General features: G+C 43.7%; 1 protein-coding gene and 1 long non-coding RNA gene across 6 annotated transcripts; one reads left to right on the plus strand and one right to left on the minus strand.

The window, feature by feature from the left end:
- Nucleotides 1-1,273: 1,273 nt before the first annotated feature.
- On the minus strand, nucleotides 1,274-26,213 carry WEE2 (WEE2 oocyte meiosis inhibiting kinase). 5 transcript variants are annotated; one of them, XM_043518643.1, is made up of 12 exons: nucleotides 26,078-26,213; nucleotides 22,320-22,681; nucleotides 17,536-17,735; nucleotides 16,547-16,598; nucleotides 13,119-13,291; nucleotides 10,080-10,201; nucleotides 8,665-8,811; nucleotides 6,314-6,418; nucleotides 5,864-5,949; nucleotides 4,649-4,819; nucleotides 4,404-4,546; nucleotides 1,274-2,431 (listed from the first exon to the last, which is right to left on the minus strand). In XM_043518643.1, the coding sequence occupies exons 1-12, from the start codon at nucleotides 26,091-26,093 to the stop codon at nucleotides 2,272-2,274; spliced, it is 1,737 nt and encodes a 578-aa protein (XP_043374578.1). In that variant the 5' UTR covers nucleotides 26,094-26,213; the 3' UTR covers nucleotides 1,274-2,271. The 5 variants fall into 5 exon arrangements, with proteins under 5 accessions (XP_043374578.1, XP_043374586.1, XP_038244008.1 ...); XM_043518651.1 differs by having other exon boundaries at nucleotides 22,488-22,681; nucleotides 26,078-26,208; XM_038388080.2 differs by lacking the exon at nucleotides 26,078-26,213 and adding an exon at nucleotides 23,230-23,368.
- On the plus strand, nucleotides 2,414-17,677 carry LOC122460998. Its single transcript, XR_006282681.1, has 3 exons — nucleotides 2,414-2,546; nucleotides 8,558-9,627; nucleotides 17,567-17,677. It is a non-coding gene; the product is annotated as an uncharacterized LOC122460998 (long non-coding RNA).
- Nucleotides 26,214-27,670: the final 1,457 nt, after the last annotated feature.

Here is a 27,670-nt window from a genome sequence, read left to right on the forward strand (position 1 = left end):
CCTGCCCAGGAATGTATTTTGCTACAGGTTAAAAGGTGCAGTTTGCTTGGAAGCAGGAAAGAACTTAAGTTCAGTCTCTGTCCTGAATCTCTACATTCTTCCTCACCTGAGCTGATCTACATTTAACAGATAACAGGTGCTTTGAGCCTGGGACCATAGGCATCAACTCTGTGGGTGCTCCAGTGCTGGAGCACCCACAGAAAAAAAATTAGTGGGTGCTTAGAATCCACTGGCAGCTAGCTCCCCTCTTTCCCCCAGTCTGCCAGCTGCCCCACTGATCAACTCCTCCTGCTCCCTTCCAGGCCCTCTTGCTCACTGCGATCAGCTGTTCTGCAGCATGCAGGAGGTGCTGTGGGGGAGGAGTGGGGACAGGGCAGAACTGGGTGGGAAGTGGTGAGGCAGGGGTGGAGCAAGGACAGGAAGAGGCAGAGCAGAGGGGTGAGCACCCTGGAACCCAGAGGAAGCCAGCACCTGTGCCCAGGACTGTGTTAGCGTGAATCAGTTTGTAAAGTTAGGAATCAATATACTCAGTTTCAAAACTATTAATAAGTGCTTTGTCAAAGGAAAGACTGATGTTTGAACAGACCAGATTTGGGGGGCCAGTTCATAAAAAGCTTTCCTGGCTACTGTCCTCAGCTCCAACTCCAAGGTGGTCTTGGGCTGGAGGTAGTTCAGCATTTTCACGTCCATTCAGATCTTTGCTCCCCTCTTGAGACTACTGGCAGGGATGCCAGTTCTAGCCATATCACAAAAGCCACCTGTCCACTAGCACATGGAAACAAATGAACCTTTTCCTCCTCTTCCTCCCCTGCTCCCTGTACATACAGTCTAATGACTGGGCAGTAGCCAACTCATTGGGCAGAGAGTTGAGCTGAGTGCTTAGAGCTAAAAGATCCCATCATCCAGTGCCTTACATGCACATTTGGGCGTGATAAGTACTTTGCACATGTCTAGTATTTAAGACCCACTTTTGAACACCTTCCCCATCCTAAAAAAAGTCCCACACATTGTTGTCTTGGATAAAAGAATGGTAAAATCTTTATTTGCATGTTCCACTTTAAAAAATAAAGGGGAAGGACTCAACAGCTTAAAGTCTGATGCTGTCCAGCAGCTGGAAGTGAAGTTAAATAAATTAAATAAAATACAAACAAACGCCAAGTAATCAAAATAGTCGAGGACTTAGAATCTTTTTCTAGAAATACTGCCCCAGGCATATCTGTAACTCCCAGGGATTTGGGCTAGAAGATAGTGAATAAGAAACAATGTCACAAAGTTAAATATGACAGGGGAATAAGATTTATTTTGAGTTTTAGTTTTAACACTTTATATATGCAATCCCCAAACTGAAGGATTCTAAAAAAAAGTCACTTCTACCATCCCTCCACTTTGCTGAAAGACAAATCCTGCAACTTTTCCATCTGTAACTCTGCAGAAGGGAAGGAGGCTATACAGACCCACCCACCACCACGTTAGAGAGGTTGTATCCTACAGGCCAGCTGTTCCACTGGGCAAAAAGCCCTCACAAATCCAAAGATCAGGCTTCAGGAGCTAGCCTGCAGAAGCCCAGCCACATAATGGTTATGGATGTTTCTAGAAAGGAAAAAACGTTCCTTCGGATTTTGCAGGAACGTCATTAGAAAGTAAAGACATTGAGTTACCTTGTGCTTTCTTCCCACAATGCAATGCCACTTAGTTCATTTCACATTGATCCGAAGTATCTCAGGACTGCTGTCTTAACGAGCTTGTCCCAGAGCTCAAATCCTAACTTGATTGGGTGGCATCATGCTTAACTCCCTTTGCCCCACCAGGAGCTAAGTGGTAGCGTCCTGACTTATGGATGGACTTATCTCCTCTTTGCACTTAACAATGCCCCTTTTCACTGTACCTGCACAGCCAGAATGTCAAGGCCACACAAAGGTCTCAGGGGGTGGGGTGGGGGGAGCCTCTAGTTTAGCTGCATGAGAGAAGTAGAAGGGAATCAACCTATTCCTAGCCTAGGATACAACCAAAACCGACAGGTCAGCCAGCCCATTGCATCAGAAGTAACTGGTTTAAGAGCTACAAGACTGAAGCATTGTAGTTTATATTGGGTGGAGAAGGTCTCAGACATTTGTACACTAGTCACTTCCAGTCATGACAGCATGAAGCTGTATGAGTGATGGAGTAGGCAAGAACTACTCCAAGGAGTTTTAGCATGGCACTTGAGTCTGTATGGGTCTTCTGCTTCCACAGGGATGCTTGTCAGCCTGAACAGTTTAGGTGATAGGATTTTCAGTAACCCCCCCACGTAAAGCTGAATGATCGAGAATTCTTCCCTCCTACCAGGCGCTTGTTGCAGTTCTGTTTGGAAGAGGTTTCAGACTCTAGTCTGGCACATCCCAAGGACTGGTCCTTCCTGAAGGTCTGAGCAAGACGGGCTGCTCTCAGTTCCCTGAGAAAAAGGGAAGGAAGAGAAGTCAGAACTTGCCATACTCAATCCTCACCAGCTGCAGAGAAGTCAGTGTTTTTCAAAGCTAGCACCAAGCACCATCCCCCAGTTTACCCAGGTAAGTTAACAAACCTAGATGGTAACATCATTGCAGTACAGTTGCAGGATTGGGAGAATTCATAGCGCTCCCAGCAATATGCTCAGTCCACTAGGACTCACAGTAGCTCCAGCTAAAGCTTCTGCTCCACAACGGGTTAGGTTTTCTGGCAGTTGACCTGATGTCTAGGGTAACTTGTGACAAACTTGCTTCCCAGTCTGTCACCAATATCAAGTGTCCCCAATTTATTTTTTCCTTCAAAGATTAAAGGTAGGTGGATATTAGTAGATCGCAAGCAGTCCTGTAACACAAGTCTGTTTATTCCTCCCTGCTGCCCTGAATCCAGTCAGTCAAAAGCAATGCTAGTCTCCATTTGCTGTAATGCTCTCATCTGTAGGAGATTCCCTTTTCTGATTCTGCCTTGCTTTTCCAGAGTCTGCATGCTCTCTTGCCCATGGGAGGAAGAGTTTACCTCTTATCTTTCCCCTCCCTAGCTGGTGGTGGGAGAGCCAACACATCATAACCTCAGCCACAGCCCTATCCCCTTAAGGCCACTAGCAGCAGGAGTTGGAGGGGGGGAATAGGGAGAAGTCTGATCTGCATTGGTTCAGCATTGCCACTTCCTTCTAGGCAGGGCAGACAGTTTAGTATTTATTCCCCTACCCTACACACTGATTTGATGTTGTAGCTCAGTGTTTCTCAGTGAGCTGTCAGCTGATCAGTGCCTGTCCCCAAGGTCTCCCTAACAGTTTAGGAAGGCAGCAGGCTGGCTCCTGGTATCAAAAAAGTTTGATAACACTGTTTTTAGTTGACCACCTTCTCCCCTAGTGACCAGGGATTATTGGTTAGTCAGATGATCTAGCCAGCATAGCACTTAACCTGGAGGTGAACTGCTGCTTTCCTAGAGCTACATACAGATGAATTGTGGCAGAGCCCTAGAATCATAGGTGTAGTTTGACAGATATTGGGGTACTGGGGGGAAGGGCAAAGCACATGCATGTGACACACATGTATGCTGAAGCCAGGTACCTTGGCTCACTGGCTGTCTCCCCCTGCCTGGAGTAGTACCTGGACTGCTGGGGGTGGGGTTTGGGGAGATTGTCTGGCTTAATGGGGAGCCCCAGCTGCTGCTGGCAGCCATTCCAGCACTGACTGCTGCTCTGGGCAGCCATGGGGATGCCACATGCTGGACTCCTGCTTCCCCCTCCCCCCCCCCTTCTCTTCCCCCTGCCCCATCCCATCCCCTTCTCTTCTCCCTGCCCTTCCCTGCAAAGGAGAGGGCACTCACTGTTGAGCAGGAAGGTGGTGAGCACTAGGATCCAGGAGGCAGCATCCAGCTGCTGAGGCAGCAACCCAGAGCCCTTACAACAGTTGCTCCCTCCAGCAGCCTCCTCTGCTCCCTGCCAGCAGAAACTGCCAAGAAAGGGGATGCAACCTGGGAAGGATGGACGGCCCCCATTTCCTTCCCCCAGTAGGGGGAGCAGAGCAGGGCAGCTCTGTGCTTGCAGAAGTCTGGTGTGGGAAATGGTGCATGACTGCCCGTTCCAACACCTTGCCTCTGTTTGGGGGTAATGCCCCCACATGCTCCCCAAACTATACCCATGCCCTTTAGGGAACTTGGTTCCCAGGTGTGTAGCTAGAGACCCACTATTCCAAACTCCAATACGTCTACCACCAGAGCCCTGCGCAGATACAAAAATATGTATCTGCATCTGAGCTGTGATCTGAAAAAGTGCTCTGCACATGTGGATATCTGCAGGGCTCTGCTAACCACTTCAAGCCAAAGGCTGATGAGCAATTGCCATGCCATTAAAGCAATCAACTCAATGCACCACTGTCTGGCAGGGCCCCTCCTCTTTATGCCCCAATAGACCCTACCTTTCCAGCATGGCGGTCTTAAATTTCTCCACATTTAGCTGCTTCTGGAGCTGTGCAGCTTTTCCAAGAGAGGGTCGAAGAATTGGGTGTTTAGTAAGAGCCGTGGCGGATGGTCTTGCAACTGGGTCAGGGTGAACCATGAGCTAGAGGAAGTGGGGAAGGAGTGGAGGTTTACAGTTTCTTATAAATAAAATGCTAATCGGAGACATCCGTCCCCCTCTGGATTGCACTCTGAAGAGCCTCACCTCAAGGAGTCCATGAAAGCCATGTGTGAGCTGCTGAGGGATTGGTGGAAGGTTGCCCCTGCGGATGTGGTGCCACATGGCATCATTGCGAGGCAGTGGTCCTGACCCTGCGGCTAGAGCCATTGTTAACGCAAGGGCAAAGATATCTGCCTTTGGCAGATAGCAGTATTGCTGTGGAGAAAAGAACCAGTTACATGCACAGTCACCGCAGTATTTGGTGTGGTAAGATGGTCCTTCATCAAGATAAGAGTACAGGCCCAGGGAAGTACATCTAGAAAGAACGTTTGCTTAGCGCTACTGCCACAATGCCACTCATTACTCTTTGCTGCTTTGATTCTGAAGAGAAAACTATGGTCCATTTCCACAGTTCCAAAAATACTGTTTAGTTTTAAACAGGTTGTACACAGCTGCAAGTATCCTCCAAATCCTGAGGAACTCTTATCCCACATCTGGGAAGGCAACAGCAAGATGGCAGGACTCCTCCTTAAACTAGCTAATCTATGCCTCTGACATTTACAACATGGTAACAAGTTGGGCTACTGCTAGATTACCTTACCTGTCCATCTATTTGATACGAGGGTGGAAAGTAATGGATTGGATTTGGACACTGAATACATTTTACCACAAAAGGAGATTTCAATTTGGGAAGTCTCTGGGCCACATCCTCTAGTCTGTGGCCACTAATGTTTTGCTTTTGACAGGGTGGTGGCCTTTATTTTGATTTATGCCAGAGTGGCAAAGCTAAGGCTAGTCTAATACAGGGGATTTAGATAGGAGACCCCCATGTAAGGAAGGAAGGGAAATCATACCTATTATACAAATATTTGTCCAAGTGTTAATGACCCTAGCATATAAAGGTGTTTTAGATGTAATTATAGCTCCAATTCAGTAGTCAGGTTTCTACCCATCAGGACCATCTGCATTTGAGATGATCTTTTCCTTCCCATCCCATAAACTGAGAGGTAGTGTGGTTACAGAGATGATCAGAGACCCAATTGGGGAGTATATTTAAATATTTACACATCACCATACAATTGTGCTTTACAGAAACAGAGGGGTTCCTCCCTCCGAGTTCAACCAAGTTGAGCTCAGGAGAGGACCAGGAAGGAAATATACAAGCCAGGGTAATAAAGAAAAATCTAATATTCTACTGCCAACTCTCGAGTTTCACACATATATGCCCCATCCTCCCCCAAATGAAAGGGGCAACTGTACCTCTTGCAGAATCTCATTGGCCAGAAAACGACTGTCTCCCTCCTCCACTTGGGGATTAGTTATCGATGTCACATGGCCCAGGTCACCTAACAGAAAAATAAACCAACTAGAAATCCAACAGACAGCCCACAGATCTGCTTTCCTGGGGGAAATCATACTATGTGTGCATCTTAAAGGAGCTCTGAGAGGCCAAAAGAACAGATTGGGATTAGAGATCTAGTGAGCCAGCTCCTCCCTCAATCCCAAATCCAAAGGAAAATAGGGCCGTGGTGAATCCAGCCAAGTTAAGATCTATGAAGACTGACATTTCACCAAGTGTGTCTCTGCCTCCAGGTTTGAGTTTTGCAGGTCATGACTGAGGGACATTCCTATAGCCATAGGGATACCGTGTATTTAAGAGCAGCTTTAGAAATAAATCGCTAGACAGTCCATGAGTCAGATTAAACCCACCAATTTTATATGCCACGTTAGAAGAGAACCCATCATCTTCACAGTCGCTCTCTTCCTGAGCAGCGGAGCCATCAGTCACCAGCTTGTGACAGATGAAGATGTTACCTACAAGACAGAGGCTTGTGTAGTTGAACATTGGCTATTCATAATTACATGCTCTTGAAGGTATCCTAATGGTAAGCAGATCTGGAGTTTCTTGAAGTAGACAAGTTCCCCTCCCATATAGGGTAGTACAAGTGGCTGCTGCTACTCACCTGATTACTGCTCCAAGTACAAACAAACGAACTCCATACACCCCAGTCTCTTAATCTTTCCCTTTACCATGAAATATCCCAATATAATAAATGTATCTGGATCTTCAAGGTAGACAAAGGAAGTGGACATTGTTTTCTACAACCTCACTGCCACCACCATGGTGCAGGACACTTGAGCTGGAGTACTATATTGAGCAAGAAGGGAATAGCCTGATAAGGAACAAGGAAGTTCACACACACTTTGAGCTGATCTGCTTGGTCACCAATCTGAAACCGAACACTTCTATGTGGGCCCGGGTTATAAAGAGGGAAGAAGAATGCAAGAAAAACCCTGGATCATGATTTCCAACCGTAAAAGGAGAAGAAGGTTTCACAAATACATTTTTCAGTACAATAGCAAAATTTGAGACAGACAAGAGATGTTTGCTTAACTAGAGAGATTTGCTTCTTCTAGTTAAGGTACTGAACGTTACTGCAGTGAGGAATATCAAGGGCCTGAATTTAGTATTTCTGATTGCCTGCAATTCTTAGTAGTCAATGAAAGCTGTAGGAGCTCAGCAAGAGACAAGCCCCAAGCTACTAATTTCACTTCTTTGGAGTTTAAAAGTTCTCATTTGGTCTTGATTTTCCCTCCCTCTGTCCAGTTGTGGGTTTGTTTTAATCTGGAAAAAAACAGTCAATTTGAGTTGCATATGGCAAGACTGTTTTCCCCAGTAATAATCACTAGGCTTACTGGGTTAGGGAGGATAACCTCACACCCCTGATTTTTGAGAGACTTTGTTTAGAGACTAAATCCCTGGCCAATCTAACCCTATAGTCCTTATTAAAAGGAAATTCCGACAGGCCAAACTCCTGTTAGAATTTTTGCCCAAGTAAAAACTGCAGGATCATGTTAACCCACAATTTTTCCAGCCCTCTTGCAGACTTTGAGCATTTGTAACTTGCTTGCATGTAGGACACAGGCCTGTAGACCGTTGCCATCTCAGAGTTTACACCGTTCACACACATTTCAGAAACAAAATCAGTTCAATGTATGCAAACAGCACCAGTCAGCTTTTGCTGGCTGAATTAAAATTAGCTCTCACTTTGAGTAGCATGTTTTTCCCCTGTTACCTCCCTGCCCATTTATGAATAGTATGTTAAAATCATCATTTCTTTGACAGCCAACTGTACAACTTTAAATACAGAGTTGTGAAACTCCGCTTCTATACCATTTTAATATTGGTTCAGTTTTGAGTTGTATACACTAGATTAGAATATAACAGAGTTAGTGGATCCTACTTAGGTAGTTAGCACATGGAAGAGCCCTGGAGCACATCTCTAACGTGTCCCTTTCATGCTTTTGAGTTTCCACTAACATCTAACTGTGCTCAGGAGTTCCTCCTCTATGAGAGGTTTCAGAGTAGCAGCCATGTTAGTCTGTATCCGCAAAAAGAAAAAAGGAGTACTTGTGGCACCTTAGAGACTAACAAATTTGAGCATAAGCTTTTGTGAGCTACAGCGCATCTGATGAAGTGAACTGTAGCTCACGAAAGCTTATGCTCAAATAAATGTGTTAGTCTAAGGTGCCACAAGTCCTCCTTTCCTCTATGAGAGTTACTACAAGTATGTGGCTCTGCAGTCTGCAAGGAAAAGTATAAACAACATTCTTTTACTTTACTATAGGCACACATTTGTTGCTTGAAAAAGCAGGGTGTTTGCATGGAATCCAGTCATCTTACAGTACATTCTGAATATTGCCACTAAAAAGCCCCTTCCCATAGTGGAGCTCTTTAGAGCAACTGCTGTACTATAGCATTTCTTGTTTCCATACCGCCCACAAGAAACAGGAAGAGGGAGTGTTATAACTGTACCTGAATGCTCTTTTAAACAGTTACATGGAGAATTGCAGTGTTCCATGTCCAGATCCAGAACGATCAGTAGAAATTTTGGGGGGCAGTGGGAGATGGACTACTACAACAACAACTTTTCCTTTCAACTGCAGATCTAGACTCCAGGAGTAGGAGGAAGAAGGATACCTGCCAACCTACCACCGCACAGATTACTGACAGGCAGCATGAGGGGAGAGGGACCAGCCAAGGAAAGAGCTGTACTTACTTGGTTTGATGTCCATGTGTGCCAGGCCAGAGCTGTGTATGTACTTTAGCCCCATGGAGACTTGCAGCAGGATCTCCTTTAACTCTGCTTCTTGGAAATAGCACCCAGTCTTAGCATTTTCCAACAGCGCATCCTGAAGGCTCCCACCTAAGTGAAATATTCAAGTTTTGATGCAGGTATTTTTCCCAGTGAGGTGAGATGCTTGAACTCATTTTCAGCTGGACTCTGGATACCCATTAACGCCAAGTACTAAAGAACTACACAAGGGGTGGCAAACCTTGGTCAGAATAGCCATACAAAAAGTTTAGGAAAGAGACTTGTGCACTGTACCACCCATCTGGCATTACACTTGCCATTGCCTAGGTGGTGGACATGGTGGTTTCTGCAGCTCTTTAGACCTACTTTCTATTTGCCAGAAAGGAACCTAAGGCTATTAAGAGTGGCAGGTCAGAGAGCAAGCAAGTCTAAGATACAGAAATCAGTGATTTAAAGAAACGTAGGTGGCAAGACTCTCATAACAGTTGTATTATTGCTCTTCATTTAGATACACTCAATGCATCAGGTATTGCACAAAATGTTATCTTATGCCTAATCTTTAACCCTATGCGTGCTGTACCACGACTCTAGTCATGGGTGTCTTTGTAAATGGTGAAAGTTGTGCTGAGTTACAGTGGTGACTATCAAGAGTCATTTGTTATTAATTTTAAACTCGGGACTCCAAAGCAAAAAACAAAAGCACTGCACCACTGTAATCCCAGCCCTCATGAGCTATTCAACTCAAGCAGATGTTTGCAATAGTGCTCCCAGGTGTCCAGATATGGACTTGCTGATCACCCACTAACTCCTGCCAACTGGAATGGGGTCAAGAGCAAGCTGTTTGGGAGTTCCCCTCACTGTGGTTCTGCCTCTGTGGCACTTAACTGTGTGAATAGTGCAGTCAGAGGAAAAGAATTTGCTTTCCAGGTATATTCCACACATGTACCAGATTGGCTCTTTTTAAAGAGCTGTTACTCCGGTACTTGAGGCTTGATGGTGTACAGTTCTGTGGCGGACTCCCAACAGCAATGGGATCAGGACTGCATTCCCCAGATCAGCTGTACCACAGCAATGAGGGGAAACCTTAAAAATGCCCAACGATGAGTGCATACATGAGTGAGCTATGGGTCCTCCACCCTGCATTGAAAGTTTATTTAAAATGGCCCCTGTACCCATTGTCATTGCAGGCTTCCCCCATCACATAGACTAGCTGTGACTTTCCTGGCTCAAGGCAAAGCATTAAATGGTCTAGTTTAGAAACTGACCTTAAGACCAACTAAAGTTTCTCCTTTGTAAGATGGAGCTCCACAGGTTTAAGCACCACAAGGAACCAGATGTCACCCTGACATTTATGCTCTTAACAAGGCTGAGGTTCTTACCGTTGCAGTGTTCATTTTGAATGATCATGTGATCATCCTCTGCCCAAGCAGAGTAGTAGCGCACAACATGGGGATGGTGTCCCAGCACTGCATGGGCATAGACTTCCCGCAATGCCATTTGCCTAGAGATGGAAACAAAAAAAAAAAAAAAAAAACCAAAGACAAACAATGGTGATCCTCTAGAAATGGGGCTTCAGCGCCCTGCAAGAAACCCTAATTCAGAACTGGAACTCACCTCCCCAGGTCAGGCCAGGATTGAGAGCCATGAGCACCTCAGATGGAGGAAGGGAAAGATGTGCATTTAGTCTGAACAGCAATTTTTAGAAATTGAAGGGCATTACTCAGCTCTGAAGCCAGTCCCATCCTGTCCTTAGGAAGGGGCATTTTCAGAAGCTTATGGAGAGGAGCATCTTGAGACCAATAAGCGCAACAGTCAAGATCAGATTGAAGTAATCCCTACTGACACAAAGCCACGGCAGCCACTCATGGAGTATTGTCAGGGGCATGTCAGAGCTAAAGCAAGGTTGGCAGTGAGGGAACCGAAAAGCTTAGCAGTGACATCAGAGCTCTGCTTGTGGAGCCTCAGCACAGCAGGGCAATGGCCAATGGATGAAGCACTTGATATTTGTCACCTTAGTTGTCTAGTCCACCATGGAGTGATAGAAGGGCACTCCTCCACCTGCCAGCACCCAAAGCTGTAAGAACGGGTGCATTCTTGTGAAATTACTCCCTCTTATGCCAGGAGCAAAGACATGGACTTTGGTTCAACAACCCCCAATAACTGAGGAAGAGCGGCATTGCCAGAACTACACAGGAATCTCCTTTTAGCCAAGGAAGTATAACATGAGCAAAGAGACCCAAATCTTCTCTGAGTATCCATTTCGCATGCCCTCTAGGTTTCACAAAGTAGTATTAGTAACAGATACAACTATCTGGCAAACCCCAGTGTATGGGATTGGAGATTATCCACCAGTCAGTAAAGTGGTGGACAGCTAATATAATGCCAATTTGTAAAAAAAGTTCCGGAGGCAATCCTGGCAATTACAGGCCAGTGAGCCTGACTTTAGTACCAAGCAAATTGGTTTAAACTATAGTGAAAAATAGAATTATGAGACACGTAGATGAACACAAGATGTTGGGGGAAAGAGTCAACATAATTTTTGTTAATAGAAATCATGCCTCAATTTATTAGATTGGGGGAGGGGTCAAACATGTGGACAAGGGTGATTGCTTAAAAGCCTTTGGTGAGGGACCTTATCAAAGGCTTTCTGAAAGTCCAGGTACACTATAGCAACTCAAAGTAGGCAGTCATGGGATAAGAGGGAAGATCTTCTCAATCAGTAATGGGTAAAAGATAGGAATAAATGGTCAGTTTTCACAGTGGATTGAGGTAAATAGTGGGGTCCCCCCCAAGAATCTGTATTGGAATTAGTGCTGGTCAACATTCATAAATATTCTGGAAAAGGAGGATGAACAGTGAGGTGGCAAAGTTTGCAGACAATATAAAACTACTCAAGATGGTTAAGTCCAAGCTAATTGTGAAAAGTTAAAAGGGATCTCACAAAACTGGGTGATTGGGCAACAAAGTGATAAACAGAACAGTAGTACTTGTGTCACCTTAAAGACTAAACACATTTATTTGAGCATGAGCTTTCGTGGGCTACAGCTCACTTCATCAGATGCATAGAATGGAACATATAATAAGATTAATATACATACACAGATCACACACACAAAAAGGTGGAGTAAGACGCTAATTAATTAAGATGAGCTATTATCAGCAGGAGGAAAAAAAACTTGTAGTGATAATCAAATGGCCCAGGGGCAAAGGAAATTCAGTCTTGATAAATGTGAAGTAATGTACCTAGGAAGACATTCAAATACACATACAAAATGGGGGTTAAATTTGCTGTTACCACTGGGGGGGGGGGGGAAAGATATTTGAACCATTGTGGATAGTTCTCTGAAAACATCTGTTTAATGTGCAGCAGCTGTCAAAAAAAGCTAACAGAATATATTAGGAACCACTAGGAAAGTGATAGATAAAACAGAAAATATCATAATGCCACTATATAAAATCCAAGATATGCCCACACCTTGAGTACTGCAAGCAGTTCTGGTGGCCCTCATCTCACAGAAGTACATTAGAATTGGAAAAATTACAGAGAAGGGCAACAAAAGTTATTAGGAGTATGGAACAGTTTCCATATGGAGAGATTAATAAGGCTGGAACTGTTCATCTTAGAAAAGACAAGACTGAGGAGGAATATGGTGGAGATGTATAAAAATCGTGAATAGTGCAGATGTGTGCAGGGGTAAACACTTCCTTATTCACTAACAAGAACCAGGGATCACCCAATGAAATTAATAGGTTTCAGGTTTAAAACTAACATGAGGAATTACTTCATACCTTACACAATCAACCTGTGGAACTCATTGCCAGCAGATACTGTGAAGGCCAAAAGTATAACTGGATTCAAAAAAGAATTGGGAAAGTTCATGGAGAATAAGTCATTCAATGGTTATTAGCCAAGATGGTCAGAGACAAAACCTCATGTTCACGATGTCCCTAACTGCAGACTACCAGAAGCTGGGACTGCATGACAGGGGATGGATCACTTGATCAATTGCCCTGTTCTGTTCATTCCCTTTTAAGCCTTTGCCACCAGGCACTGTTGCAAGACAGGGTATGGGGCTGGATGGACCATTGGTCTGAACCAGTATTGCCATTATGTTCTCATGAAATCCAGGGTGCAAATTGAGGTGGCAAGTCTGTCCATATGGCCTCTCCTTACATTTCTATGAGCTATGAATATGAACACCCCACTGTTTTAGTCTACTCCTCCTTCCAAGGTTTATCTTGGAGACTGATGTTAGTTACAAGTTTCTAACTTTTGAGATCCTTAGATATGCATTTCTACACTACTCCCTCCTCCTCCATCCCTCTGAAAGATATGCCTAGCAGTCCATTAAAACAAAATACCCCAGCTGACACAGAGCAGCGTTTTTACCACTGTAGTTTCCAGATCATACACTCACTCATCTGAGGATCCTGCCAGAGGCCTCTTCGAGCGCTTGATAGCATACACACATCCATCTAGGCGTTTGATGCACTTGTAGACAGAGCCAAATTCCCCTACCCCAATTTTTTCTAGCTCCAGGAATTCCTTCTTGTAGCGGGAAACCATGTTGCTCTCTCTCAAGAGAAATCTCTAGGGGATTAAACAAAGCAAAGCAAGAAAAAGAAAAATTAAGGACTCATCATGTACCAAGGGTGGTCCTCTAAGGCAGGCCCTATAGAACTAACATGTAGAGTCTCCATTCAGCTCCCTCTGTGTACTCTCAACCATTCAGACACAGAGCTCCTGCCTGCTTCTCTGTAATGGCCTCCTTCCATCACCTGTTTGAGGTTCCAATGCCATTGATGACCAGACATAGACCAAGCAGAAAGTAGCTAAGAATTCCTTCTCCCCATGACTCACTAGCACTGCAATTAGTTAATGCAGATCCGGAATTGGGGATGGGGTTCAGCTAACTGTGCATAAATGGTCCCATGGCATAGACCTCAAAGCTACTTCAGCTATGCACCTTTAGGCAGTTGTGACCTACAGCCAAGATAGCCATCCTAGATGGGGAGCAGCAGAAGAGGGTAATATTAGACTCCAATCATTAACTACAAACACAGTCACATGGGAATCAGTTATGGATATTTGAGTGGAAGGAGACCTGTACCACTGAACCATTAGTTCTTGTCCTCCAGAGAAGGAATTGCCAGATGAAAGACCACTGGAGGGCCAGTCAGAACAGATCAGTTATTGGGAGAAGGCAAATTCAGAAGCATAGGGTTAGGTGGGCAGGGTCTATCAGTCTGCAGTGTTTTAAAAGTTTAGACAGGAGCTCCACATGTCCAGCTGTGGTTTAAGTAAGAGAACTAATGCATGTTTTGAATTTAGAGGATAGTTTGGTATCATGGCTAGCATGCCACCCAAGCTATGCACAAGTTATTCCATCATGGTGGTTCTATATTTGCATATAGAAAGTGCAATACTGCAGCAGTTCAGACTGTTCTACAAGCTTTCAATATTCTTCAGAGTATTTACTGAAGGTCTAGGACAAGTGAGGCAGTCACAATGCTGCCTGTCCAAGTTTCCAGCTACTACACCTGCCAAGGCCATTCTTCACACAATTAAGAGCCCAGGAAAGCAGCTGGAAAATAGTCAACTTTTGTGTATCAGTAGCTACTAATATAGGCACACGAGGAAGGGAGGAACCAGGAGTTCTGTCACCATCACTAGAGGAATGTCCAAGGGAGAAGGGAAAAGATACAAGACAGCTGGGACAATATAGCTAAGGGAGCAGAGAAGTGGGATATGAAATGAAGAGCAAGAGTTGTCCATGAATTTTTTTCTCCCTCCAAAATAAGACTCACGTTGCACATTTTCTTTCCACATATGCAATGTCTGTGGTTACCTCAGATGTTTGTGATCATCACTAGAAGAGGTGCTGCACAGGACAGTTAAGATTGGCCCCCACATACTATTAAGCATAAAAAGCAGTACAGGTACCCAACTCATTACAAACTTTTAAAAAAAAGTGGTCTGCAAAGACTTTAAAAAAAAGTCTTGAAGATACACCAATCTAGGCACCAAGCTAACATGCTCACACTTAACAGTAGGCTCTTCACATAGAGTTTTACCCACCCTAGACAAGTGGTTTTGTCTGATTGGTGTCAAACAAAATCTATTGCTAAGTGGTAAGTTAATCAGAGGCTTCCTTTTAATAAGCATGGTAGCCCATAGTAATCCTTGATATCTCCACTGTTTGCCATAGTCATACATGTTGTTATAGTGCTCTATTTGTTCTGCTTTGCAAGAGAAATTCCAAGACCCAAGTCAAAGTTAAGCTGCATCACTGGCTTTCACAGGCAGGGAGCACCACCTCTCCATTCCTTAGCACAACCCAAGCAATGCTAGACTGCTTTCACTGTGAATAGACTTGTAGCTTCATTGATTCACTTAACTGTGGAGTAGGGAGAGACTAAGGTAAAGGAATTGAGATTTTTACCCCCATTTGAATGGAGATACTGAGTTTTTCCTTTAGCGATTCTGACTTAAGCAGCTCAATTGTTTGGGTAGCTGTCACATAGGGAAAAACTAAAGTCTGTTGTAATAATAAAAGCAAAAATATTGAATAAATCCAAGACTAGTTCAGATGAAGTGATGAGCTTTAGAATAGGGGTCAGATTCTCAGCTGGTGGAAACCAGTTCAGCTCCAGTGAAGTCAGAGGCACTCAGCAGGTGTAGTTTGGCATCTGATGTGATCCTCTATGGCTAGGTCTTCACTACAGACTTCTGCCAGCACAGCTATGCCAGAGGGGCCACCCCAACCAACATCACTGTGCTAGCAGAAGACCCTAGCATGCTGCACTTATGCCAGTAAAATGTGTTTGTTTTGCTCGTGGGGGATGGTTTTACTATATGGTACAGAACATAGTTTCGCCGTTATAACTCTAGGAGCTTTGCCATGTTTCGCTGGTTTCCTATACGAGTAAAGCACTTCTAGTGTAGGCACAGACTCCGTGTATACTTCATGGTAAATAAAATGAAAGCATTTAGCAGTGAGTGGGATCCTGACTCTTCTCAGCTCTGCCACAGACTTGATACTACTTAGCCACTCTGTAGCACACCTTCCTGATTGGTAATACAGTTATGTCATCTTCATTCTTGTGAAGAGACTTCAGGCTTAATCGTCAGTGAAGTGCTGTGAGCTGCCCATAATGTGCAATACAAGTACTATTCAAAACGTTTTGAGAAGAGGAGCATCTCTTTCACTTGCCATGACCAAATACAAGATTCTCTTTCCTGCTGAAGGTGGTGACCAAGAATAAACCACCTAAGCAGCATTTAGGAATGTACTACCCTATTTCAAGGGTTTGTTATGTCAGCTGTTGCAATAGAACCACCAGAGCTGTAACACCTTTCACTGTAAAGTTACAATAAATATTTTCTTAAGTCTACAAACTAATAATTTGGAAACTTGAGGTTACTAGTTTACTGAATATGGGTAGCAAAAGGATTACTCTTTCCAGCCCTGTTGAGATTGCAAGAACTTGTCCATATTTACAGTAGTCATTACTTTCCCCATGAAGGAACACGAGTCCTGGCCATCACATGATCATTTCTAGAATGGCATGTTGCCCAGGACCAGTGAGAATTCTAGGACTAGTTGCAAGTTTCAGATCTGGCCAAATGCAAGTTTGTCAAATCAAGTAAATTACTTTCAGCCTAATGATGTCAACTAATGTACTGTACCATATTTGGTTCTTCCTGGATTCTCCGCTATTCAAACTTGGGTATATAATCTCCTCATAGCATCTAGTTACACAATAGCATACATTATTAGTAGTAGTACTAATAATGTAAAGGGGCAATTTTTTCTGTACTAGGCAACTATGCAGAGACACTCACCTTGGCTGGCAGCCCCTGCTCCACCTTGCCCCCGCTTAGAGTGGGATCTCCCCTACAATGAGAGTTAGCCACAAGTGAGCCTGGACACACACTATCCTATTGCAGCAGTCATAAGAATTAGGTTTCACATGTTTACATTTTTAAAGAGCAGCTTCAAAACTACTCAAATCTGGTAAAATATTTATAAGACACTTCCAGAGGATTGGTACACAGTGAATTTCTTTGTATTAGGCCAAAGAAGGCTGAGGTCCTGAGCTGGGAAATTGCCGTATGGAAGTTGGAATGTGTAGGCTTTCTAAACTGGAACGGGATTCACACTAGCTAATTTGATAGAGATGCACAGAGTGCAATGGTGGCAAACTAACAGAGGTGAAAGTTGCGGGAGCACTAGGGAAGAACAGCCACCAGGGGTTTTGCCACTATGTTTATAGAACACCTTGCTCAGAGCATGTCTAAATGCAGTTTGGAACCTTCGGAAGTGAGCAGAACTTCGCTATAATAAGGTTTCACCATGTACTATAGATTAGGCCACAACCTGATCTGAACCTGACTTTTTGAAGGGGTCAAGGATGTGCAATGTTTTCTGAATGTACACCAATCTTCCTAGCACATATGGGGAGCTATGCTAGACCCACCCTTCATGACTTGGGAAAGAGGAAGGTGTGGGCCCACTCCCACCACAGTTTGAATTCTGTTCTCATCTGTTGGTTATAGTACTAGATACAAATATTGTAAGCATGGGCTATATTACATTCATAGTTCCGATAAAAGGAAACCAGGATGGTTCTTTATTCCACATTTCTGGTTTACCAGCCCCACCTCCCCATAGTGTTTGCTCTGCATGCCTTATTCCATTCCACTGAGTTTAGTGGTTTCATCCTGGGAGAGCAAGGAGGAAGATGTACCAAATTCTTCCATCATTGCTCAAGTTTCTTTTAAAAATCCACCCCCCTTCCTCCCCCTTCTCTGTTTAGCAGCAGTACACTTACAGCTCTCCTCTGGCTTTCCTCTTGCCATTAGGAGGGAAGAGCATCTGTCGATAGGACTCTGGTGTAAATGGGTTAATGTTGACCAGTGAAGCCTGGGCAGAATCATCTGGATCAGCACCAGGAGTAAATCTCAAGTGCCGGGGACCTTTGGAGGGGAATTTTCCCATGGTCGAAGGAAAAGCAGTCTTTGTTAAGAGACTCTGGATTTAAAAATAAAAACAAAGTGAGTTACGAGTGTCCTCTAGTTACTGTTTTGACCGCAGCTCTGTTTTGTTCTGGGCAGACAGCAATACTTTGCCAGTTTGTTTTCAGTGTCTGATCCACCAAAAGGTGGTTTTGCTGGCCACTAACCGCTCTAACCCACTCTGAAGAGGCTTGGCCTTTCTGCAATTCTTCCCTGCTTTCATGTGAGGGGACTGCAGAGCTATTTATGCAGCTGATTTGTCCAAGAAGCTGATCCTCTTCCCCACTGCAGAAGTCATGGACACAGGATTGTCAATGTCTATCTGAGGCTTGATAGAACTAGGTCTTCCAGATTGATGAATGATCACAGCTTGGTCAGAACAAGTTAGTCAGGGAGATCAACTAACTAAAAAAAGACATGGCTAAGTTGCCTTTGGCATTTTTGCAAGAAGCAGTGCTCAGCGGAAAAGTTAGTTCAAACAGCTTTTCTATACTGCTATTAGCATTTATATTTTGACAGTAACTAGAATACAAAGCAATGGCTATTGATTCCTCGGACATCCAACTTGAATTAATGAGAACTGGGGAATTTCAAGTTTAAGGCCAGAAGTGACCATTAGATCATTTAGTCGGAGCTCCTGTATAATCAGATTTTACAGTTACCCTCTATGAGCCCAATATGGTTTGGCTAACATGCCTCTTCCAGAAAGACATCCCCACTCTTGATTTGATGGCATAGGGAGACTCCACCACTTACCAGTGAGGGTGTTCAACCACTGGGAAGAGTTTGTGCCTTATTTCTAATTTGAAAAGGTCAGGTTTATGCAGGGATGAAAGTAAGTCATCCGACTTACCGGTACGCTGGGGCCAGCTCTGGCCCCTGGAAGGGGCGGGGCTGAGGGGGTCAGAGCCCACCGCAGCCCACCCTATAAGGTAAGTGCCACACCTTCTCCTCCTCCCCCACTGGGGTAGCAGCAGCAGCAGCTGTCTACCTGCTTCTACTGTCCCAGTCCTTTCATTAGCTGCCAGAGCCCTGGGGAAGCAGCAGGGCTCCAGCGGCTATTTAAAGGATTGGGGCCACAGAGGCAGCTGGAGCCCTGGCCCTTAAATAGCTCCTGGAGCCCCCGCTACCCCAGGGCTATGGGGGCTATTTAAAGGGCCTGTGGCTCCCCTGCTTCTACTGCGCCGGTGCTTTAAATAGCCCCCGGAGCAGCGGCAGCAGCTATTTTAAGGGCTGGGACAGTAGAAGCAGGGGAGCCCCAGGTCCTTTAAATAGCCCCCAGAGACCCGCAGCTGCTACCCCAGGGCTCCAGCAGCAGGGTTCTGGAGGCAATTTAAAGGGAGGCCCTTTAAATTGCCCCCTGGGGAAGCTGGGCTGCCCCACCGGCTCTTGCCCGTATGCCATACCAGGGCATACCAGCTTACTTTCACCTCTGGGTTTATGCCTCTTTTCTAAATTAAAGGGCCCTTTAGTATCTGTATTTTCTCTCCATGAAGATTCATTCTAGTCAAGTCACTTTTCAATCTTCTCTTGGCTAAACTAAACAGATTGAGATCTTTAAGTTTAGCTCATGAGATTTTACAAGGCAAAATGCAATAAGACAGTCACTCAAGACTGAGTCTTTGTAGCTTGATGCTCCTTTAGACAAGACCCTGATTACTAGAAGGTGACAGGGTTTATTTGTTTTTAGTAAGGTTTTACTGACAGTGCACTGAATCACCTGTTTGATGACTCATTAATTGTCATTGGACAAGTTTCTAGCCTCACACTGGAGATTCATCCCTACCTTTTTTGGCTAGCTAAGGTGCATATACACTGCGGCTGAGAGGTGTAGTTCCCAGCCTGGGTACACATACATGCACCAGCTCTGCTCAAGACAACTTCTTGAAATGGTAGCATGGCCTCTGTAGTACCAGCAGCAGCTCAGATACATGCCTAGGATCTCAGGTTGTACCCTGGCCACTAGCCTGAGCGGACACCTGTGCCTCCATGGCCAGGTGGCCGCACTGCTATTTTTAGGCACTCTGCTGGAGCAAAGCTAGTACAGCTATGTCTACCTGGGCTGGGAACTATACCTCCCAGCAGCACTCCTAGTAGCATGCTGAGATGGCACAAGAACAAACTATCCCAGTGCATAGAAAAGATAGGAAGTATGGTTAAGAGACCATCCTGCCTTAAGAGATCTTTGGTGACCTGAAATGCAAAAAGTCATACAAAAGGCAGAAACTAGCTCACATTATGAAGGATAAATATAAAAACCCAACAGCATCTAGGGACAAAGTTAGAAAGGCCAATGCACAACACACAGTTAAACTATCTAAGGACAAAGGGTAACAAGTACATATTTTACAGATACATTTGAAGCAAGAGGAAGACCAGTGACAGAGCAGGCCCATTGCTCAATGAGGAGAGGAAGTCAACAACAAAACACAGCGATAGCCCCGTGTTAAATGTCTTTTGTTTCAGTTTTCACCAAAAAGGCTAGCCGTGATCAGACGAATAACTTAGTGAACATCAGTGTAAATGGAGTAAGATTTGAGGCTAAAATAGGGAAAGAGCTAGGTAAGAATTACTTAGACAAATTAGAGGTCTTCAAGTCAGCAGGGCCTGACAAAATGTATCCTAGAATACTAAGGAACTGGCTTTTACTTATTTATATGATATGTAGAGAAAGAAAAGTCTCAACATTTCAGCATTTATTACATTAAAATCAGGTCTTGCTTCCCCTATTTTAGGCTAAAGGACTTCTTGGAGAACTAGCAGGAGGTCATCAAAAGACAAAAAATAAACTTGTGCAATTGAGGAAAGATTTCAGTCAGACTAAGATTCTGTGGTTTGCTAACATCTAACACTTGAGAGACAAAGTGTTGCCAAGCTCTCAAGTTAAGCCTAAGGAAGCGCCTACTCCAGTGCTCTAATGCTCCAAGGGGTAGAGTGTCCCCAAATTGTAGTAAGGGAACGTTGCAAGTCAGAAGTGGGACACCAGAACATCATCCTAGATAGCAGTTTAGTTTGCCCATCCACTATCTGCACTATTAGTCGTACGACATCTGTTCTTCGCCAGACAGCCATAATCCATGAGAGAGATACAAGGAGATCCAAAAAACGAAAGCAAAAGCCCTTTGATGTCCATTAGTTCCTGGATCTACTAGCCCGGAAGAAATCCAAACCCTATTCCAAAAAAAAAAAAAAACTGTATCAAGAAGCATGAAAGGAATTCAGTCTGCTGTCTCCATTCAGCCAAAGGAGCAACCTAGTTGCCAGTCAATTGAGAAAGAAATACTGGGTATGATGGCGTGTGACCCTAGCCAGTCTTTGTGAGTCGTAGCATGCAAAGGGACATCGGTGCCGTTACAACAATGCAGAGAAGGCCTCTGAGGACACTGTGAGTTCCAGGTCTCCGCCAGTACAGGAGGGAAGCACTGTGTTTTATTGAGACATCATCCTATAGGGGAACCCATTCAGGAACTTCTATGGGAAGAGAAGAAAAGGAGGACTTGTGGCACCTTAGAGACTAACAAATTTATTTGAGCATAAGCTTTCGTGAGCTACAGCTCACTCATCTGATGAAGTGAGCTGTAGCTCACGAAAGCTTATGCTCAAATAAATTTGTTAGTCTAAGGTGCCACAAGTCCTCCTTTTCTTTTTTGCAAATACAGACTAACACAGCTGCAACTCTGAAACCTGTTATTATGGAAAGAGAAGAAAAAAAAAATCACTGACCTTCTCCAAGAAATGTACTTGTGTGCAATAGATACAAAAAGTCATCTTTCATCAGTAAGCCAGAGGAAGGTGATTAGTGCTTCCACCACATTCCTCTAACTCCACCCCCTAAGGACTCATACAAAGCTAGTTTGCCATAAGAATGATTCCTACCCAATCCCAGCTTTGATGAACAGTTCAGTTTTGTGCACAGAAGTATCTATCAGTGTAGCTGGACAGCAGAAACTGGTTAGAGGTGTTCAAATTTGACAATGAATGGAAAATACTGTTACATTTCATGAAAGTTTCCCTTTTTCTAGACAGCTCTTGCTAACAGCAAGTTCCATTTAATGATCTAAAGAACAATCTGGGAACTAGGAATAAGTACTATGCATGTCCAAATAATTGTCAGTTTTGTCCTTGAAGCCTATTAAGGAGAATTCCTCTACTTCAGTGGTAGAGCATTCTAAATACTGACTACTATGAAGAGCATTTCTTTGTACTGAGCTTAAGCTTTGTTTTAATTGGGAACTGCCTGGACACCAAGAATGCCTAAGGGGCTCTCAACACTAAGGATAAGGGATTGCCAGTTAACTCAAGGTAGTTAAGCATGTTTGTTAATGCTGGACTAGACACTCCCCAAATGTTTGTTCCACGGAAGAGACATTTGTGGCTCACAAACAGAACTAACCCCTGCCTTCCAGTGCTCATAGTCTAAGTTTATGATAAGAAAGTGGGTAAACATACAAACTGGGAGTGAGTAAGATGGGAGAACCAATAAGGTGGCAGTCAAACAAGCCCATTCCACACAGTAGGCCCTGCTTATCACCTGTCTAATGTAATTCTTGCAATATATTTAATACAACATTGTCAAATGGGCATAGAGACACTTCCTTGCCTTGGGAGTGTGCGGGGTGTCACACAGCTGCAGTTTTCTCCAGGTGAGGTAATGCAGTGGAGTCCCAGGATATTCCCAGGCAGGACCAGCATTCTTTCTCAAGGATGAAGCAGAGTCCACAGTGGGACTCACCCATGCTTTAGTCCGACTCAGAGACATGTCACCTACTTTTCTTTTGGGGGTTACTGCAAGAGGACTGTTAACTCTCCAACTCTGAAAATCCCAGCTCTTCTGGGGGCTTGAACTTTGGGGAGCCTCTTCTTGTATACTACTGTCCTCTTCCATCTCATTCTCTTCAGCGCAGCTGGAAAAATCCAGTTTCTGGATAAGTTCATCACTCTTGTCCCAGTCATCCATTGTAGCTAGAAAGACACAGAATGAATACCAGCCTATTTTATCAGTAAGAGGGGATACAGAGTATTATTTACCAGATTGATAGTAAGTAATCATCCTATTTCCTCCACAGGAGATTCATTATTTCAGATATCAGATTTGTAGCCTTAACCCCACATATACAGGAGTTTAGATTGATCATAGCAGTCATTTGACTATACCAAGAAAGGGAAAATATCTTGGAATTACCCCTTGCCCCAAAAGATCCATTCGGAGCTTAGTTCAACCTTTGTAAAATAAATCCTGGTCCTACTCACCACTGTAAATCAGGAATAGCTAAAATGAAGTGTTATTGAGCTTACATAAATAAGATCAGGATGAGACATAGAGAGTATCCCCCTCCACCAAAAACAGTTAATAAATATTCCATCCATTTCCCACAACAGATACACAAATCACATTATACTACTTGATAAGCTAGATATAGTGACTCCCACTAGCTCCTTTGCACTACATCTCTAAGAGAAAGTACTATGTTACATACAGCTGTAAAAGCAGAAGGCCCTCAGACAGTTACCAAATATTTTCTAGCAAAGCCCATCCTTAGTGAGAAACTACCAACTACTACTGCTCCCACAGCATTTATAACCACCAGCCTGCAGCTGTACCATTGTTAACAGTTGACAATTAGAATTCAGCATCACCTGTTTACAATTGCTGGGGCCTATCCTTGCTCCTATTGAAGACAAAGGCAATTCTATTTTGTCACAGTCTTAGCTGGTAGTGTGGCAGAGCCCCCTGTTTGCAAACAGCCTGGTGGGACAGCTACACTTTCCTACACACCTTCTCCTTACTTCCTAATTCTTGTCCCTCCCTCAGTTTCCCAGAGCCTAATGAAGAGGTTGTATTTCCTGAAAGCTTGTCTATTTTATTTTGCATTAGTCTGACAAGATAGGTAGCCCTTATCTTTGTCAATTATTAGTCCTTTGGCTATAGGACTAATATCTGAGTCCCACTTCTATGGTCTCCATTTAGACTCACTGACTGGGTAGTACATTGTTTTGGACAAATGCTTTAACCCATTTGGAGATATTCAATAACCTTATTTAGAATGTGTTAGACCTCATTCTAAATGAGGGGAGGGAGAACAAGACTGTATACAGGCCTCTACAAGGTCAAGGAAAAGATTCACAACTCCAGCTTCCTAGTGCTTGAGCAGATTAAAGAACCTTGTCAAGCCTGTGAATGTATTTGTGAGATTGCCCACCGAGGGGAGGAGTTGTTCATCTCTCACACACCCAGGAGCGGGACAGTGGCCCTTCTCTTTGTGGCTGACCTTAGAAACCAAGGATTTTGTGTGCCATTGTGAAGTGCATGTTTTTGAAGAGGAATATAGAATTTTAATGAACTGGGAACTAGACTATAGTAGCCTTTTTTTCTTAGTGGCGGGGAAAGCTGCCAGAATGCAAACATGAAAAAGAGGAATCCTCTAGCCACAGAACAGGTACAGCTTTGGCATAAGCAGTGCATATGTTCCCTATCTCCCCTCCCTCCCCACACACATACACACCAAGGGGGCCTGGAGGGCCCCCGGTAGGAGTGAGAGGGGAGGTCAGTGGAGGGCCATGGAGTCCTAGCAATGTGAGCTGACTACTAATAAAAGGGGTAGCAACTTAGGTTTTTGTACCAGTGATTAACTCATTTTATATGGGCTACTAAAGAGCTATCAAAGGATAACAGAGCAGTGACCAAGTCAGCTTTTTACCATCTGCAGCTGGCTAGAAGACTGTGAACTTTCCTCTTGGTTGTGGACCTTGCCCCAGTTATCCACGCTTTTGTTATCTCAAGATTAGACTATTGCAATGAACTCTACATGGAGCTACTCCTTAAACCATTCAGAGACTGAGGCTGCTGTAGAACACAGGGGCTCATTTGTTGAATGAGGCATTTTGCTGGCAACACATGACACCAGTGCTCCGGGATGGGTACTGGCTGCCTATTGGTCTCTGGGAAGACTTTAAGGTGTTGGTTATGACCAAAGAAGCCATAAATGGCCTGCAACTGGCTTACTTGAGGGATCATCTCTCTCCTAGGCCATACTATCACAACTGTAGTCAACTGGGGTGCTGGAGCTGGACCCCGACCCCCCAGAGACCAGGCAGCTAGCAGGGTCTTCCTTGTAATGGCTCTCAAACCTGCATAGTCTGAAATAACCCAGATTCACTGACCTTTTGGGCACACTGTCAAAGACACCTGTTTGGGAAGGGTTTTGGAGAGGTCTGAGGGTGTGCTTCCGACCATGGTGAAAGGCTGGAATATAGGTATCTGGCTAGCTGAGTTCTTGTGAAATGACTACTTTAATGCTGTGGGGGAGGGAAGGTTTAAATGTGTTCTTAATGATGTGCTAGGGTGACTAGAACTTGGGTAGGAATCTTTTATTTTAAATCTAAGAAAATAAATAAATATTTCCCAGCCACTATTAACTAGCTTTGAACTAGTGACCTAGAGATGAAAAACCTCATCCCCCCAATTGTCAGTCCTGTCTCCCAAACTGTCCCACCCTTATATCATAAAGGGCTTTACTAAAGAGAACCAGACATGTGACTGGAAAAAGGAGGAGGAGGGGAAGGCTTGTGACTACTTTTTGTTTCTTTTTACCATATAAAGGAGGCATAAAAGGATGTTTACCCTTGCTTGTTGTGGTATATTAGAAATAACAAGTCTTGACTTCCTGTGTTGCTAGACAACTCTTTGGAGGACTGTAGAACTGGTTAAGAGACTTATCAGCCCTCAGTTAGATGTACGGGCATATTTGAATCTGTTTCAAAAAACACTTTTTGCCCAATTGTTTTTCAATTATTTCAATTAAATATGTATTAACAGAAACAAATAGCACAGAAGCCAAATTCTCTCCTGGCATAATTCCCTTTGTTTCAATGAAGTTACTCAAGCAGAGAATTTGGCCTTGAGTTTTAAACTGTATGTATGTCTAAAAATTACTTCAGCTCTTAATGTACTCAGGTTTTTGTTTCCTAAGAAGTTATAATTGCTTTAGTCCTGGGAGGAATTTTTCCAACAAAAAACAACTCAATATTTGGTATTTGTAATATGAAAAATTAAATAATTGTTCAGACTTTTCCCTGGTCCTGCAAACACTTCAGCATGTGCTTAACTTTAAATATTTAAGTAGTCCTGTTGCAGTCAATGGGACTACTTGGAGCGTAAAGCTAAGTATGTGTGTAAATATATGCAGGATTGGCTTTTCTTTATGCCTCATTCAACAGCAAACCAGGCCACGTTTTTTCCCCTTTACAAGTCACCTTCCACAGAAAATGCCACAGGCTAAATACCACATGCTGCTGCTAAGTAAACCTGTGTACAGGTTTTGTGAAACAAACAGTGCACCTTCTCAATATTGAATCTACCTGATCTGAAGTTCATAGCAGCTGGTCAATTTGTTGATCAATTTGAAACACCAAAGCCACTTTTGACATCTTTGGATCACAGCCTTTTGAATGGTGGACTGCATATCCAGATCAGCTCCATAGGAAAAAAGTTAGATCATTAAGAATTTTATGACAATACCTTCCTTTTAATTTGGGCTGCTTAACTGGGTAATCCAATTAATCAGAAAGTCTCGAAGGGAACTGATTTAAGCCTTATGATATTTAATGACAATGATGGCTGCTTAATGAGGATGGCAATTACACTCAACTTGGTTGCTTTTGGAGTGCCTAGGTAGTTCTTAGATTTTTGTGTTTCAATCCTATCCTGATTGTGTGCTACTCTGAAAACAGCTTTCAGTCCCTCTGTAGCTGTACTACATCTCAGTCATCATCACTGCCTCCCCCAGAAGTGAGCTTGCAACTTCCGAGCCAACTATTCCTGATGACAGGTTTCAGTGGGGTAGCCGTATTAATTTCTAAGGTGCCACAAGGGCTCCTCATTGTTTTTGCTGATACAGACTAACAAATTTTGTTAGTCTCTAAGGTGCCACAGGGACTCCTCATTGTTATTCCTGATGAGCATCTCTTAGCTATTGAGGGCACTGATATGGAGCAGGCAATAGGTTCTGTTTCTACCCTTGTGCAGATATTGGCTCTGCTCAATTCCATGGGCTGATTTAGTATGACATGCTCAGTAGAGCTCTACAGCGACTCAGACAGTAGCATTTCTTCTGAAAAGAGGTCTACTGTTAGTTAGGAATTCTGCCTAATTGGGATGAAAGAGCATCCACCAGGGCCTCTAGATTCTTCTCTGCTAGGATTATAAAGATGGGTCTAATAATGCACAGAAAGATTAAGTGATTTTTCTAAGAGAAACAGACTTTTCCAAGTTCCCCAAAAGTATCAGCAGTAGAGCCAGAAATTTAGGAGTCTGGGATCTCTGTTCTTTGCTCTAGCCAGATTACACTTCATTAGCTAGGTCTATTTTGGTTACCTTTGTATTAATTGTTATTAATATATATGGTGTGTTAACATTGCTCAGTGTTATGCATAACATAGTGGAAGTCACAAGGCACAGGAAACTACATCCTTAAGCACTAATTCTGCAAAGAGATCTGTGCAGGAGTCCATATTGACTTCAATCGGGCTCTGTGTTGGTATAATGAGGTGCCTACACGCATCCACTTTCAGGATCAGGGCCTAAATTAGCACAGACAATATAGTTCAGAAATATTGCAGCAAATGGCATTCTAATGTTTGGATCCGTGGCACAATTATCTGTGTTTTTTTTTTAAAAAATAATGGTATCAAAATAATTTTATAATCTAATCTATCTATACGATCTACAGTGCATGCCACTGAAAAGTTAACATCTCCTGGTACAGTATAAATAACCCATATTTATAATGATCTGATTGCACATCCCACTATGCCAGTTGCATTTAACAGGGATGATGGAACTGACAGTTTAGGTTCCAGTTTGTGAGGATACTAATCTCAGTAGAGAAACTGACTTGCACAAACTCCAAGTTACTTGAGATCCAGCAGTTTCTCCACTCTTGGGGCATGAAA

The sequence above is a fragment of the Dermochelys coriacea genome, chromosome 1, assembly GCF_009764565.3.
Source record: "Dermochelys coriacea isolate rDerCor1 chromosome 1, rDerCor1.pri.v4, whole genome shotgun sequence".
Taxonomy (NCBI): domain Eukaryota; kingdom Metazoa; phylum Chordata; order Testudines; family Dermochelyidae; genus Dermochelys; species Dermochelys coriacea.